Genomic DNA, 16,062 nt, shown 5'->3' on the forward strand with positions numbered 1-16,062 from the left:
GTGTGCTAGTGAGGACAAAACGAGTAAGTCGACATGGCACTCCCCTCAGGGTGCCATGCCAGCCTCTCACTGCCTATGCAGTATAGGTAAGACACCCCTCTAGCAGGCCTTACAGCCCTAAGGCAGGGTGCACTATACCATAGGTGAGGGTACCAGTGCATGAGCATGGTACCCCTACAGTGTCTAAATAAAACCTTAGACATTGTAAGTGCAGGGTAGCCATAAGAGTATATGGTCTGGGAGTCTGTCAAACACGAACTCCACAGCACCATAATGGCTACCCTGAAAACTGGGAAGTTTGGTATCAAACTTCTCAGCACAATAAATGCACACTGATGCCAGTGTACATTTTATTGTAAAATACACCACAGAGGGCACCTTAGAGGTGCCCCCTGAAACTTAACCGACTATCTGTGTAGGCTGACTAGTTTTAGCAGCCTGCCACAAACCGAGACATGTTGCTGGCCCCATGGGGAGAGTGCCTTTGTCACTCTGAGGCCAGTAACAAAGCCTGCACTGGGTGGAGATGCTAACACCTCTCCCAGGCAGGAATTGTCACACCTGGCGGTGAGCCTCAAAGGCTCACCTCCTTTGTGCCAACCCAGCAGGACACTCCAGCTAGTGGAGTTGCCCGCCCCCTCCGGCCAGGCCCCACTTTTGGCGGCAAGGCCGGAGAAAATAATGAGAATAACAAGGAGGAGTCACTGGCCAGTCAGGACAGCCCCTAAGGTGTCCTGAGCTGAGGTGACTCTAACTTTTAGAAATCCTCCATCTTGCAGATGGAGGATTCCCCCAATAGGGTTAGGATTGTGACCCCCTCCCCTTGGGAGGAGACACAAAGAGGGTGTACCCACCCTCAGGGCTAGTAGCCATTGGCTACTAACCCCCCAGACCTAAACACGCCCTTAAATTTAGTATTTAAGGGCTACCCTGAACCCTAGAAAATTAGATTCCTGCAACTACAAGAAGAAGGACGGCCCAGCTGAAAACCCCTGCAGCGGAAGACCAGAAGACGACAACTGCCTTGGCTCCAGAAACTCACCGGCCTGTCTCCTGCCTTCCAAAGATCCTGCTCCAGCGACGCCTTCCAAAGGGACCAGCGACCTCGACATCCTCTGAGGACTGCCCCTGCTTCGAAAAGACAAGAAACTCCCGAGGACAGCGGACCTGCTCCAAGAAAAGCTGCAACTTTGTTTCCAGCAACTTTAAAGAACCCTGCAAGCTCCCCGCAAGAAGCGTGAGACTTGCAACACTGCACCCGGCGACCCCGACTCGGCTGGTGGCGATCCAACACCTCAGGAGGGACCCCAGGACTACTCTGATACTGTGAGTACCAAAACCTGTCCCCCCTGAGCCCCCACAGCGCCGCCTGCAGAGGGAATCCCGAGGCTTCCCCTGACCGCGACTCTTTGAACCTAAAGTCCCGACGCCTGGGAGAGACCCTGCACCCGCAGCCCCCAGGACCTGAAGGACCGGACTTTCACTGGAGAAGTGACCCCCAGGAGTCCCTCTCCCTTGCCCAAGTGGAGGTTTCCCCGAGGAATCCCCCCCTTGCCTGCCTGCAGCGCTGAAGAGATCCCGAGATCTCTCATAGACTAACATTGAAAACCCGACGCTTGTTTCTACACTGCACCCGGCCGCCCCCGCGCTGCTGAGGGTGAAATTTCTGTGTGGACTTGTGCCCCCCCCGGTGCCCTACAAAACCCCCCTGGTCTGCCCTCCGAAGACGCGGGTACTTACCTGCAAGCAGACCGGAACCGGGGCACCCCCTTCTCTCCATTCTAGCCTATGTGTTTTGGGCACCACTCGGAACTCTGCACCTGACCGGCCCTGAGCTGCTGGTGTGGTGACTTTGGGGTTGCTCTGAACCCCCAACGGTGGGCTACCTTGGACCAAGAACTAAGCCCTGTAAGTGTCTTACTTACCTGGTTAACCTAACAAATACTTACCTCCCCTAGGAACTGTGAAAATTGCACTAAGTGTCCACTTTTAAAACAGCTATTTGCGAATAACTTGAAAAGTATACATGCAATTTTGATTATTTGAAGTTCCTAAAGTACTTACCTGCAATACCTTTCGAATGAGATATTGCATGTAGAATTTGAACCTGTGGTTCTTAAAATAAACTAAGAAAAGATATTTTTCTATATAAAAACCTATTGGCTGGATTTGTCTCTGAGTGTGTGTACCTCATTTATTGTCTATGTGTATGTACAACAAATGCTTAACACTACTCCTTGGATAAGCCTATTGCTCGACCACACTACCACAAAATAGAGCATTAGTATTATCTATTTTTACCACTATTTTACCTCTAAGGGGAACCCTTGGACTCTGTGCATGCTATTCCTTACTTTGAAATAGCACATACAGAGCCAACTTCCTACATTGGTGGATCAGCGGTGGGGTACAAGACTTTGCATTTGCTGGACTACTCAGCCAATACCTGATCACACGACAAATTCCAAAATTGTCATTAGAAATTGATTTTTGCAATTTGAAAAGTTTTCTAAATTCTTAAAAGACCTGCTAGGGCCTTGTGTTAGATCCTGTTTAGCATTTCTTTTAGAGTTTAAAAGTTTGTAAAAGTTTGAATTAGATTCTAGAACCAGTTGTAGATTCTTAAAAAGTATTCCAACTTTTAGAAGCAAAATGTCTAGCACAGATGTGACTGTGGTGGAACTCGACACCACACCTTACCTCCATCTTAAGATGAGGGAGCTAAGGTCACTCTGTAAAATAAAGAAAATAACAATGGGCCCCAAACCTACCAAAATACAGCTCCAGGAGCTTTTGGCAGAGTTTGAAAAGGCCAACCCCTCTGAGGGTGGCAACTCAGAGGAAGAGGATAGTGACTTGGAGGACAATTCCCCCCTACCAGTCCTATCTAGGGAGAACAGGGTCCCTCAAACCCTGACTCCAAAAATAATAGTCAGAGATGCTGGTTCCCTCACAGGAGAGACCAACACCTCTGAAATCACTGAGGATAGCCCCAGTGAAGAGGACATCCAGTTAGCCAGGATGGCCAAAAGATTGGCTTTGGAAAGACAGATCCTAGCCATAGAGAGGGAAAGACAAGAGATGGGCCTAGGACCCATCAATGGTGGCAGCAACATAAATAGGGTCAGAGATTCTCCTGACATGTTGAAAATCCCTAAAGGGATTGTAACTAAATATGAAGATGGTGATGACATCACCAAATGGTTCACAGCTTTTGAGAGGGCTTGTGTAACCAGAAAAGTGAACAGATCTCACTGGGGTGCTCTCCTTTGGGAAATGTTCACAGGAAAGTGTAGGGATAGACTCCTCACACTCTCTGGACAAGATGCAGAATCTTATGACCTCATGAAGGGTACCCTGATTGAGGGCTTTGGATTCTCCACTGAGGAGTACAGGATTAGGTTCAGGGGGGCTCAAAAATCCTCGAGCCAGACCTGGGTTGACTTTGTTGACTACTCAGTGAAAACACTAGATGGTTGGATTCAAGGCAGTGGTGTAAGTAATTATGATGGGCTGTACAATTTATTTGTGAAAGAACACCTGTTAAGTAATTGTTTCAATGATAAACTGCATCAGCATCTGGTAGACCTAGGACCAATTTCTCCCCAAGAATTGGGAAAGAAGGCGGACCATTGGGTCAAGACAAGGGTGTCCAAGACTTCAACAGGGGGTGACCAAAAGAAAGGGGTCACAAAGACTCCCCAGGGGAAGGGTGATGAGACAACCAAAACTAAAAATAGTAAAGAGTCTTCTACAGGCCCCCAAAAACCTGCACAGGAGGGTGGGCCCAGAGCCTCTTCACAAAACAATGGGTACAAGGGTAAAAACTTTGATCCCAAAAAGGCCTGGTGTCATAGCTGTAAACAGCATGGACACCAAACTGGAGACAAGGCCTGTCCCAAGAAAGGTTCCACTCCAAACTCCCATCCAGGTAACACTGGTATGGCTAGTCTCCAAGTGGGATCAACAGTGTGCCCAGAGCAAATCAGGGTCCACACTGAAGCTACTCTAGTTTCTGAGGGTGGGGTGGATTTAGCCACACTAGCTGTCTGGCCGCCTAACATGCAAAAATACAGACAGCAACTCTTAATTAATGGGACTAGAATAGAGGGCCTGAGGGATACAGGTGCCAGTGTCACCATGGTGACAGAGAAACTGGTTTCCCCTGGCCAATACCTGACTGGAAAAACTTACACAGTCACCAACGCTGACAATCAGAGAAAAGTACATCCCATGGCAATGGTTACTTTAGAATGGGGAGGGGTCAATGGCCTGAAACAGGTGGTGGTCTCCTCAAATATCCCAGTGGACTGTCTGCTTGGAAATGACCTGGAGTCCTCAGCATGGGCTGAGGTAGAGCTAAAAACCCATGCAGCAATGCTGGGTATCCCTGAACTGGTGTGTGTGAAAACAAGAGCACAATGCAGGGCACAGGGTGAACAAGTAGAGCTGGAGTCTGGAAGAATGGCCCAGCCTACCAAGAGAACAGGAAAGTCAGTTGGGAAACCAACTGCAACACAGCAAAAGAAAGGGAACCTCTCTTCTCAGGAAGAAGTTCTGCCCTCTGAGGGAACTGAGCCTTTGGAGCTTGAACCTTATCAGGTTGAGCTCTTAGGCCCAGGGGGACCCTCAAGGGAGGAGCTGTGTAAGGGACAAGAAACCTGTCCCTCTCTTGAAGGCCTTAGGCAGCAAGCTGCTGAAGAGTCCAAAGGCAAGAAAAATGGAACGCATAGGGTCTATTGGGAAGATGGACTCCTGTACACTGAGGCCAGAGACCCCAAACCTGGTGCCACTAGGAGAGTGGTAGTGCCTCAGCTGTTCAGAGAGTTCATCCTAACATTGGCCCATGACATTCCCCTTGCTGGACATTTGGGACAAACCAAGACGTGGGAGAGGTTAGTCAACCACTTCTACTGGCCCAATATGTCCAACATGGTTAAGGAGTTTTGCCTCTCCTGCCCCACCTGTCAAGCCAGTGGTAAGACAGGTGGGCATCCAAAGGCCCCCCTCATTCCACTTCCAGTGGTGGGGGTTCCCTTTGAAAGAGTGGGTGTGGACATAGTTGGTCCACTAGAACCTCCCACAGCCTCAGGAAATATGTATATCCTGGTAGTAGTGGATCATGCTACCAGGTATCCTGAAGCTATTCCCCTTAGGTCGACTACTGCCCCTGCAGTAGCCAAGGCCCTCATTGGTATCTTTACCAGAGTGGGTTTCCCTAAGGAGGTGGTGTCTGACAGAGGTACCAACTTCATGTCAGCATACCTAAAGCACATGTGGAATGAGTGTGGGGTGACTTACAAATTCACTACACCATAACATCCACAAACTAATGGCTTAGTTGAGAGATTCAACAAGACATTAAAGGGCATGATCATGGGGCTCCCAGAAAAACTCAAAAGGAGATGGGATGTCCTCTTGCCATGCCTGCTTTTCGCTTACAGAGAGGTGCCACAGAAGGGAGTAGGATTCTCCCCCTTTGAACTTCTGTTTGGTCATCCTGTAAGGGGACCACTTGCCCTTGTTAAAGAAGGCTGGGAGAGACCTCTCCATGAGCCTAAACAGGACATAGTGGACTATGTACTTGGCCTTCGCTCTAGAATGGCAGAGTACATGGAAAAGGCAACCAAAAACCTTGAGGCCAGCCAACAGCTCCAGAAGTTTTGGTATGACCAAAAGGCTGCACTGGTTGAGTTACAACCAGGGCAGAAAGTCTGGGTTCTGGAGCCTGTGGCTCCCAGGGCACTCCAGGACAAATGGAGTGGCCCTTACCCAGTACTAGAGAGGAAGAGTCAGGTCACCTACTTGGTGGACCTGGGCACAAGCAGGAGCCCCAAGAGGGTGATCCATGTAAACCGCCTTAAGCTCTTCCACGACAGGGCTGATGTCAATCTGTTGATGGTAACAGATGAGGATCAGGAGGCAGAGAGTGAACCTCTCCCTGATCTTCTGTCATCAGACCCAAAAGATGGTACAGTAGATGGAGTGATCTACTCAGACACCCTCTCTGGCCAACAGCAAGCTGATTGTAGGAGAGTCCTACAACAGTTTCCTGAACTCTTCTCCTTAACCCCTGGTCAGACACACCTGTGTACCCATGATGTGGACACAGGAGACAGCATGCCTGTCAAGAACAAAATCTTTAGACAGTCTGACCATGTTAAGGAAAGCATCAAGGTGGAAGTCCACAAGATGCTGGAATTGGGAGTAATTGAGCGCTCTGACAGCCCCTGGGCTAGCCCAGTGGTCTTAGTCCCCAAACCTCACACCAAAGATGGAAAGAAAGAGATGAGGTTTTGTGTGGACTACAGAGGGCTCAATTCTGTCACCAAGACAGATGCCCATCCAATTCCAAGAGCTGATGAGCTCATTGATAAATTAGGTGCTGCCAAATTTCTAAGTACCTTTGACTTGACAGCAGGGTACTGGCAAATAAAAATGGCACCTGGAGCAAAAGAAAAGACAGCATTCTCCACACCTGATGGGCATTATCAGTTTACTGTTATGCCCTTTGGTTTAAAGAATGCCCCTGCCACCTTCCAAAGGTTGGTGAATCAAGTCCTTGCTGGCTTGGAGTCCTTTAGCACAGCTTATCTTGATGATATTGCTGTCTTTAGCTCCACCTGGCAGGATCACCTGGTCCACCTGAGGAAGGTTTTGAAGGCTCTGCAATCTGCAGGCCTCTCTATCAAGGCATCCAAATGCCAGATAGGGCAGGGAACTGTGGTTTACTTGGGACACCTTGTAGGTGGAGGCCAAGTTCAGCCACTCCAACCCAAGATCCAGACTATTCTGGACTGGGTAGCTCCAAAAACCCAGACTCAAGTCAGGGCATTCCTTGGCTTGACTGGGTATTACAGGAGGTTTGTGAAGGGATATGGATCCATTGTGACAGCCCTCACTGAACTCACCTCCAAGAAAATGCCCAAGAAAGTGAACTGGACTGTGGAATGCCAACAGGCCTTTGACACCCTGAAACAAGCAATGTGCTCAGCACCAGTTCTAAAAGCTCCAGATTATTCTAAGCAGTTCATTGTGCAGACTGATGCCTCTGAACATGGGATAGGGGCAGTTTTGTCCCAAACAAATGATGATGGCCTTGACCAGCCTGTTGCTTTCATTAGCAGGAGGTTACTCCCCAGGGAGCAGCGTTGGAGTGCCATTGAGAGGGAGGCCTTTGCTGTGGTTTGGTCCCTGAAGAAGCTGAGACCATACCTCTTTGGGACTCACTTCCTAGTTCAAACTGACCACAGACCTCTCAAATGGCTGATGCAAATGAAAGGTGAAAATCCTAAACTGTTGAGGTGGTCCATCTCCCTACAGGGAATGGACTTTATAGTGGAACACAGACCTGGGACTGCCCATGCCAATGCAGATGGCCTTTCCAGGTTCTTCCACTTAGAAAATGAAGACTCTCTTGGGAAAGGTTAGTCTCATCCTCTTTCGTTTGGGGGGGGGGTTGTGTAAGGAAATGCCTCCTTGGCATGGTTGCCCCCTGACTTTTTGCCTTTGCTGATGCTATGTTTACAATTGAAAGTGTGCTGAGGCCTGCTAACCAGGCCCCAGCACCAGTGTTCTTTCCCTAACCTGTACTTTTGTATCCACAATTGGCAGACCCTGGCATCCAGATAAGTCCCTTGTAACTGGTACTTCTAGTACCAAGGGCCCTGATGCCAAGGAAGGTCTCTAAGGGCTGCAGCATGTCTTATGCCACCCTGGAGACCTCTCACTCAGCACAGACACACTGCTTGCCAGCTTGTGTGTGCTAGTGAGGACAAAACGAGTAAGTCGACATGGCACTCCCCTCAGGGTGCCATGCCAGCCTCTCACTGCCTATGCAGTATAGGTAAGACACCCCTCTAGCAGGCCTTACAGCCCTAAGGCAGGGTGCACTATACCATAGGTGAGGGTACCAGTGCATGAGCATGGTACCCCTACAGTGTCTAAATAAAACCTTAGACATTGTAAGTGCAGGGTAGCCATAAGACTATATGGTCTGGGAGTCTGTCAAACACGAACTCCACAGCACCATAATGGCTACACTGAAAACTGGGAAGTTTGGTATCAAACTTCTCAGCACAATAAATGCACACTGATGCCAGTGTACATTTTATTGTAAAATACACCACAGAGGGCACCTTAGAGGTGCCCCCTGAAACTTAACCGACTATCTGTGTAGGCTGACTAGTTTTAGCAGCCTGCCACAAACCGAGACATGTTGCTGGCCCCATGGGGAGAGTGCCTTTGTCACTCTGAGGCCAGTAACAAAGCCTGCACTGGGTGGAGATGCTAACACCTCCCCCAGGCAGGAACTGTAACACCTGGCGGTGAGCCTCAAAGGCTCACCTCCTTTGTGCCAACCCAGCAGGACACTCCAGCTAGTGGAGTTGCCCGCCCCCTCCGGCCAGGCCCCACTTTTGGCGGCAAGGCCGGAGAAAATAATGAGAACAACAAGGAGGAGTCACTGGCCAGTCAGGACAGCCCCTAAGGTGTCCTGAGCTGAGGTGACTAACTTTTAGAAATCCTCCATCTTGCAGATGGAGGATTCCCCCAATAGGGTTAGGATTGTGACCCCCTCCCCTTGGGAGGAGACACAAAGAGGGTGTACCCACCCTCAGGGCTAGTAGCCATTGGCTACTAACCCCCCAGACCTAAACACGCCCTTAAATTTAGTATTTAAGGGCTACCCTGAACCCTAGAAAATTAGATTCCTGCAACTACAAGAAGAAGGACGGCCCAGCTGAAAACCCCTGCAGCGGAAGACCAGAAGACGACAACTGCCTTGGCTCCAGAAACTCACCGGCCTGTCTCCTGCCTTCCAAAGATCCTGCTCCAGCGACGCCTTCCAAAGGGACCAGCGACCTCGACATCCTCCGAGGACTGCCCCTGCTTCGAAAAGACAAGAAACTCCCGAGGACAGCGGACCTGCTCCAAGAAAAGCTGCAACTTTGTTTCCAGCAACTTTAAAGAACCCTGCAAGCTCCCCGCAAGAAGCGTGAGACTTGCAACACTGCACCCGGCGACCCCGACTCGGCTGGTGGCGATCCAACACCTCAGGAGGGACCCCAGGACTACTCTGATACTGTGAGTACCAAAACCTGTCCCCCCTGAGCCCCCACAGCGCCGCCTGCAGAGGGAATCCCGAGGCTTCCCCTGACCGCGACTCTTTGAACCTAAAGTCCCGACGCCTGGGAGAGACCCTGCACCCGCAGCCCCCAGGACCTGAAGGACCGGACTTTCACTGGAGAAGTGACCCCCAGGAGTCCCTCTCCCTTGCCCAAGTGGAGGTTTCCCCGAGGAATCCCCCCCTTGCCTGCCTGCAGCGCTGAAGAGATCCCGAGATCTCTCATAGACTAACATTGAAAACCCGACGCTTGTTTCTACACTGCACCCGGCCGCCCCCGCGCTGCTGAGGGTGAAATTTCTGTGTGGACTTGTGCCCCCCCCGGTGCCCTACAAAACCCCCCTGGTCTGCCCTCCGAAGACGCGGGTACTTACCTGCAAGCAGACCGGAACCGGGGCACCCCCTTCTCTCCATTCTAGCCTATGTGTTTTGGGCACCACTCGGAACTCTGCACCTGACCGGCCCTGAGCTGCTGGTGTGGTGACTTTGGGGTTGCTCTGAACCCCCAACGGTGGGCTACCTTGGACCAAGAACTAAGCCCTGTAAGTGTCTTACTTACCTGGTTAACCTAACAAATACTTACCTCCCCTAGGAACTGTGAAAATTGCACTAAGTGTCCACTTTTAAAACAGCTATTTGCGAATAACTTGAAAAGTATACATGCAATTTTGATGATTTGAAGTTCCTAAAGTACTTACCTGCAATACCTTTCGAATGAGATATTGCATGTAGAATTTGAACCTGTGGTTCTTAAAATAAACTAAGAAAAGATATTTTTCTATATAAAAACCTATTGGCTGGATTTGTCTCTGAGTGTGTGTACCTCATTTATTGTCTATGTGTATGTACAACAAATGCTTAACACTACTCCTTGGATAAGCCTATTGCTCGACCACACTACCACAAAATAGAGCATTAGTATTATCTATTTTTACCACTATTTTACCTCTAAGGGGAACCCTTGGACTCTGTGCATGCTATTCCTTACTTTGAAATAGCACATACAGAGCCAACTTCCTACAGAGCCCCAACTCCGCTGGAGACCAAAGCCCTCCGATCTCCACCTCTCCCATGTGGCCACCCCAACCGAGAAGTGGCATCTGTCACTATGGAGAGATCTGGTTGGGGAAGGGAGAGAGATCTGGTTGCGGAAGGGAGAGAGATCTGCTGTGGACCCAATGCAGATTCGAAAACCACCACTGCAGGTCTTTCGCAGTCCCCTCTGAGATCTGGATCAGGTCTGAGAGATTTCCCTGATGCTGCACCCACTGGAACTTCAGGTCCTACTGCAGAGGCCACATATGCCATCTGGCATGTGTTACTAGCAGGAGGTTATGAGGCCCAGCAGCCTCAGAGTCAGTCTCACCGAAACCCAAGACCGAGGCCGAAAGATCAGAATCATAGCCTGAATGTCTTGGCCTCGTTTTTCGGGAGGATAAGCCCGAAACTGCACTGTGTCCAGAACCGCTCCGATGAAATGGAGCAACTTAGAAGGGGGTCAGGTGTGACTTCGGCACGTTTATAGTGAACCTCAGTGTGTGCAGGAGGTCCACCGTAGTCTGAAGGTGGGAGACGACTTTCTGGGGAGAGTCCGCCTTCAACAGCCAGTCGTTGAGGTAGGGGAAGACTGAAACCCCTAACCTGCGCAGATGAGCTGCAACCACCACCATCACTTTTGTGAACACCTGAAGGGCGCTAGTAAGGCCAAAGGGGAGCACGGTAAACTGAAAGTGCTTGTGACCTGCCACGAATCGTAGGTAACATCTGTGGGCAGGCAGGATAGGGATGTGGAAATAAGCGTCCTGCAAGTCCAACACTACCATCCAGTCTCCAGGGTCCAAGGCAAACAGAACCTGAGCCAGGGTAAGCATTTTGGATTTCACCTTCTTGAGGAAGTAGTTTAGGTCCCGAAGGTCTAGGATAGGACGTAAGCCCTTGTCCTTCTTTGGTATCAGAAAGTAGCGGGAATAACAACCACGACCTACTCCTGGGCACAGGGACCTTTTCTATAACTCCCTTGGCCAAGAGAGCTGCGACTTCCTGGCGGAGAAGCGCCAAATGATCCTCTAGAAGGTGATTGAAGGATGGTGGCATGGGTGGTGGAGCAGATTCGAAAGGGAGGGGGTAGCCCTTTTGAACGATCTGCAAAACCCACCTGTCCGTGGTGATATGTTCCCAGTGGGGCAGGTGATAGCGAATCCTGCCACCAACTGAACGGGAGTGAGGAGACAGACTAGTAGGGTTTGGAGGCTGCAGCGGGGGCAGAGGTGGACTGGACAGACCTTTGGTTCCCTGTCCCACGACTACGTGGGATTCCGCGGCCATGCATAGGCTGACCAGCGTGCGAGGCACGGTGGCTGTGTTGAGGACGCGACAGGGAGCCCCTTCTGTGGCCACGAAAGGTGCGAAAAGTAGACTGTGGTGGGCGAGGGGCTGTGGAAAGACCGAGGGACTGTGCTGTAGCCCGGGAATCCTTGAATCTCTCCAAGGCCAAGTCCGCTTAGTCTCCAAAGAGACGGGAGCCATCAAAGAGCATGTCCATGAGTGACTGTTTGACATCCCCCCCCCCTAAAAAAACAGAAGTACGTAACCAAGTGTGGCGTCGTAAGGCCACCGTTGTAGCAACAGATCAGCCCAGAGAGTCGGTTGTGTCCAGCCCACAATGGATTATGATTTTTGCAGCATCTCTCCCATCGTTCACAGCTTGGGAGACAATAGCACAAGCCTCCTCCGGTATCTGCAGCAGGACTTGCGCAACCGTATCCCACAAAAAGAGTGGGTATAGCAGCCCAAAAGGCATGCGGTGTTCAGACAGCAGCACGAGACTGGAGGAAGAAAACAACTTCTTGCCAAACTGTTCCAGTCTTTTGGAATCTCTATCCGGGGGTGGGGAAGGGAATGCGCCTGAAGAAGAGGAAGCCTGGATAACAAGACTCCGGCGTGGGGTGTTGGGGGCAGCAATTTAGGGTCGTTCGGAGCAGGCCGATGGCGGCGTTCAATAGTCCTATTCACAGGAGCCCCTGTGTTGGGTTTGGACCATGTACCCAAAAGGACATTGGTGAGGGCTTCATTAAAAGGCAAAAGGGGCTCTGAAGTAGAAGCCCCAGGCTGAAGCACCTCCGTCAGGAGGTTAGACCTGACCTCAACAGTGGGAAGCTCGAGGCCAAGGACTTCAGCTGCCCTACTGACCACCATACCATAAGTTGCTCCCTCCGCCGTAGCCACGGTAAGAGGAGACAGCATGCTAGCGTCAGAAGTATCTAGACCACTGGCTTCACCCAATTCCCGAGCCCAGTCCATAGCATGGTCATCCTGGTATTCATAAGGCTCCAGGGACCCCTCCAATTCCTCCCCATATTCATACCTATAAGAAAAAGGGTCCGAATCCGACCTGGGGCGAATAAGCCCCATCGAAGACGAAGGCGGCGTTGGCTGAAGCTGCTGTATCTCAGTCATCGGGGATAAGAATCGGGGTCTACGTCAATAGTGGGCACCACCGACTTTGGGAGTGTCGATAAGCAACCCGGCGCTGATGAAGGTCTCAAGGGTGCAACTGGCGCCGGTGCGGATCCGTGCACGGATCCGGAGGTGACCTCGGTGGCCAGAGCCGAAGCTGCCGGCGCAGAACCCGAAGGCCTCTCAGCCGAACCCCTTGGGCCCGAAGGCGCCATAGCTCGGTCGGACCACCCAAATGAGGCGCATGGCCTCATAAAACTCTTTAAGCTGGGTGGGGGTCGCTCAGGCAAACTCCGGGAAGTGCAGAGCCGACTCAGACACAGGCTCTGAGGACGGAGGCCTAGTGCGTGGACGCTCTTCCCGCACCGCTTCAGCCAATCGACAGGGTGAAGTCGGAGAGTGATGGGACTTGTTCTTACCTTGACCCGAGGATTTAGAAGAAAAGTGGTTATGGCTCCGGGACCAATCGAGACCTTCCTCTCAAACGAGACCAGGACCTATGCGGAGTCAAGTACCGGGCCGTCATTAGCTTTAGGGACCGCTCCCTCAAAGCCTTCAGATGCATGGCCCGGGACTCAGAGCATGACTTCGGGTCGTGGTAGTACTCAAGACACCGCAGACAAACCTGATGAGGATCCATCACCGACATCGTCCAATGACAATCCTCGCATGGCTTGAACCCGGTCTTCGGGGACATCGACGCACCAAAGTCGCACAGAAAAAAACTCGACAAAACGGTCAAATTCGGCCCAAAAAAAAAATAAAAAATAGGGTAGCTCTTCTCCAGATCAGCGTATGGCACGGAAAGAAAAGAACTGACGCCACTGCGTGAGGGCGGCGTCTATATACTACTCCTGATGTCATCATGGCGACCACAACACCTACGACGCCAGCGGAGTCGACAGACGCCACCTACCGACGCGCAAGGGTATTGCTCGAAGCAATATCTCTGGATCCAGTCTGACGCCTAGGGGAAGTTCTATGGTGAGGAATCTGCAACTAGAAGTCTATCAGAAAAGGTTAAATGCATCATTGTATTTATACAGTTACATAAACCCCACACCAAGGGCTAAATTGCAAGCCAGTTATACACCTCTGTATGAGAAGGACCCTTTAGAGCAACATGAAGAACAAGCTAATGAACATCTGATGAAACCAGTTTGTGGTGATGGTGCAGACTATTTGTGGAAAGAAAAATTAAAGCATAGAGGCTTCTTTGAAGGAAACCAAATGGACTTGCAAAACCAATAAATACTAAGCCACTTCAACAATGTACACTATCCAACGTCCTTAAAGGATGTGGCTAATAAAAGCCAGGAATCTCAAAACCTAGCCACACAGTAAGCGTTAGCACAGCTGCAAAGTGTGAGGGAGGTGCCAGATGGTCGGTTTTTCTAGAAATGTGTAAACATCTTTTAAGTGTGTTTCATATCTACGATTGTTGAAAAATATGGCTAATTACCTCTAACTTGTACTGGGATTCATGAAGTTGTACTCCATTGGTCTATTTATGCAGAACAGTTTCATACATTCAACTTCTAATAACGCATTAAGTATAGGTTTTCTTTTCCATTTCGAAATAGCACATTGGCTTGCTGGAGTAGATATTTCAAGTTTGTAGGATGGGAAACTAGCTACAATAGATCTGCGAATATCCACAAATCAATAAGGCTGCATCATCGATTGACTGTACTCCCTCAACTATTAACACTAGCATCTTTTCCAGTCATAACCACACATTGCATTTTGAAAATTCAACTAGTCATCATTCTGTTAATTGTAATCCTGCGTTTTCAACAAAATCTGGCAATCTTACACAAAGGAAATCCACGAGCTAGAGTAGCACATGTAGATAAAATCAAATTACAAATTCAAAGTAATATTATTCCATAAATGTCTCATGTAAGTAACCCATGGTGTATGCATTTTGTCCTGCAATTAGGTACCAGTGGTTCAGAGTTCCATCCAAGCCTGAGAATTGAACCGAAGTGCACAATAATGAAAACATTTTCAAAGGCAGGTTTCAAAAAATTACTTTCACTACTAAAGCGCACACAAGACATTTTGATAGCAAGTGACCGTGTTATTTACAGTTTAAACTCTATGCATCCCATAATTGTACCCTAACAAGACAAAGGATTGTTGGGAAACTCACCTCATAGTTAACAAAATTGGCTGAATCTATAAGATTCATGTCTTCCTTCCTTGGTGGACTGTCATGAGTTGCCAAAGCCAAGCATCGCAGGGTATCTCTTCCAGTACCCCACTCTCTGATAACAGACAGTATTTTTTGTTTAATTCCAGGAGTTAAAGGCATTTTAGTGCTGCCGACGCGAATGTGTGTACATCTATCAATTACACCTTCGGGAGCACCCTACAGGAAAAAAAAAAAAGAATATAAACGTTATCGTGGATCAAGTGAAGGTGTAATTAAAATGAGAAATTAAACTGCGAAAATGGACATCCAGACCCACCGGATCTGGTTATTTTAAATATAACGCAGCACTGGACAGAACTTTAGTTACTATTTCAACTGACTGCTAAATCATCCAATACTTGCCCAAATTTTGTTACCATCAACGCCTAAAATTAAAAAATTAACGAGGCAAGGCAATGTTCAATGGTCCCTAACTTGTGAATATTCTTAATACTTCACATTGAAGCACTAAATAGGCACCATTTAAAAAAAAAAAAAAAATTAACTTGCCTTAACAAACATCTTGCTCATGTTGGTACGAGTTGGTTTATTTGGTGTGCAGTATACAGACATGGATTTTCGATCTCTTGAAAATTCCAAAGTGAATTCTTTTTTCATCAACTGCTTAATGACCTGTAAACATCACAGATGTTAGAACATTATGCTTAACTTATAACACAGATGAGACTCCAAAATATTCAGTCACTTACCGAATTGCAGGCATTAGCCCGCTCAATTCTGGAAAGCCCTTTAAGATCTGTATCAAATACATTCATTTTCTCTACCAGACAGGTGAGTGCAGTCTCCGTGGCTTCCCCGACCTTCTCATAAACTCCTTTAGCCTTAATTACAAAGGAAGAGCAAAAAGTTCAGTCAATTACTTGGCTCACTTTTGAAGAAAAGTAAAACATCTACAGGTTTCCTACAGGCGTTGGAGAAAGAAAGGGATCTTATAGGTCATGACATACAATGCACCGCTGCACTCAATATCCACTTGAATTGATTTCTAGTGAGCAGCAAAGGTCAGGAATGAAAATGAGGCCCAAAAGTAAGACTTAAAATGTCCAGCCTAATCCCTTAACCAATTGAAACTCATGTATAGCAAGAAAACGTTATACCCTCTTCCAAGGCAGATCTGGACGCATTTTAGTAGGGAAAAGGCATGAGAATGGCTAAAAATACAATGTACTGCACAATACTATGAACACCGCTTGAGTATTTAAAACCAAAATGACATTTTTCCAAGGAAAAGTTCAAATAAAAAATTACACACACTGCACAGCAT

General features: G+C 48.8%; 1 protein-coding gene across 3 annotated transcripts in view; it reads right to left on the minus strand.

Moving 5' to 3' along the window:
* The window catches only part of ATP2A2 (ATPase sarcoplasmic/endoplasmic reticulum Ca2+ transporting 2), a 263,413-nt gene that overhangs the window by 107,107 nt on the left and 140,244 nt on the right, over nt 1-16,062 (minus strand). For all 3 annotated transcript variants that reach the window (XR_011199488.1, XM_069214880.1, XM_069214879.1), the window contains exons 11-13: nt 15,488-15,619; nt 15,288-15,410; nt 14,736-14,954 (exon numbers count right to left, since the gene is read on the minus strand). Coding sequence is in view for 2 of the 3 variants with exons in the window: in XM_069214880.1 (XP_069070981.1) it covers nt 14,736-14,954; nt 15,288-15,410; nt 15,488-15,619 (474 nt within the window). In the remaining variant the exon portion in view is untranslated. The remainder of the gene's footprint in view (nt 1-14,735; nt 14,955-15,287; nt 15,411-15,487; nt 15,620-16,062) is intronic.

Source organism: Pleurodeles waltl, chromosome 11 (assembly GCF_031143425.1).
Source record: "Pleurodeles waltl isolate 20211129_DDA chromosome 11, aPleWal1.hap1.20221129, whole genome shotgun sequence".
Classification (NCBI taxonomy): Eukaryota; Metazoa; Chordata; class Amphibia; order Caudata; family Salamandridae; genus Pleurodeles; species Pleurodeles waltl.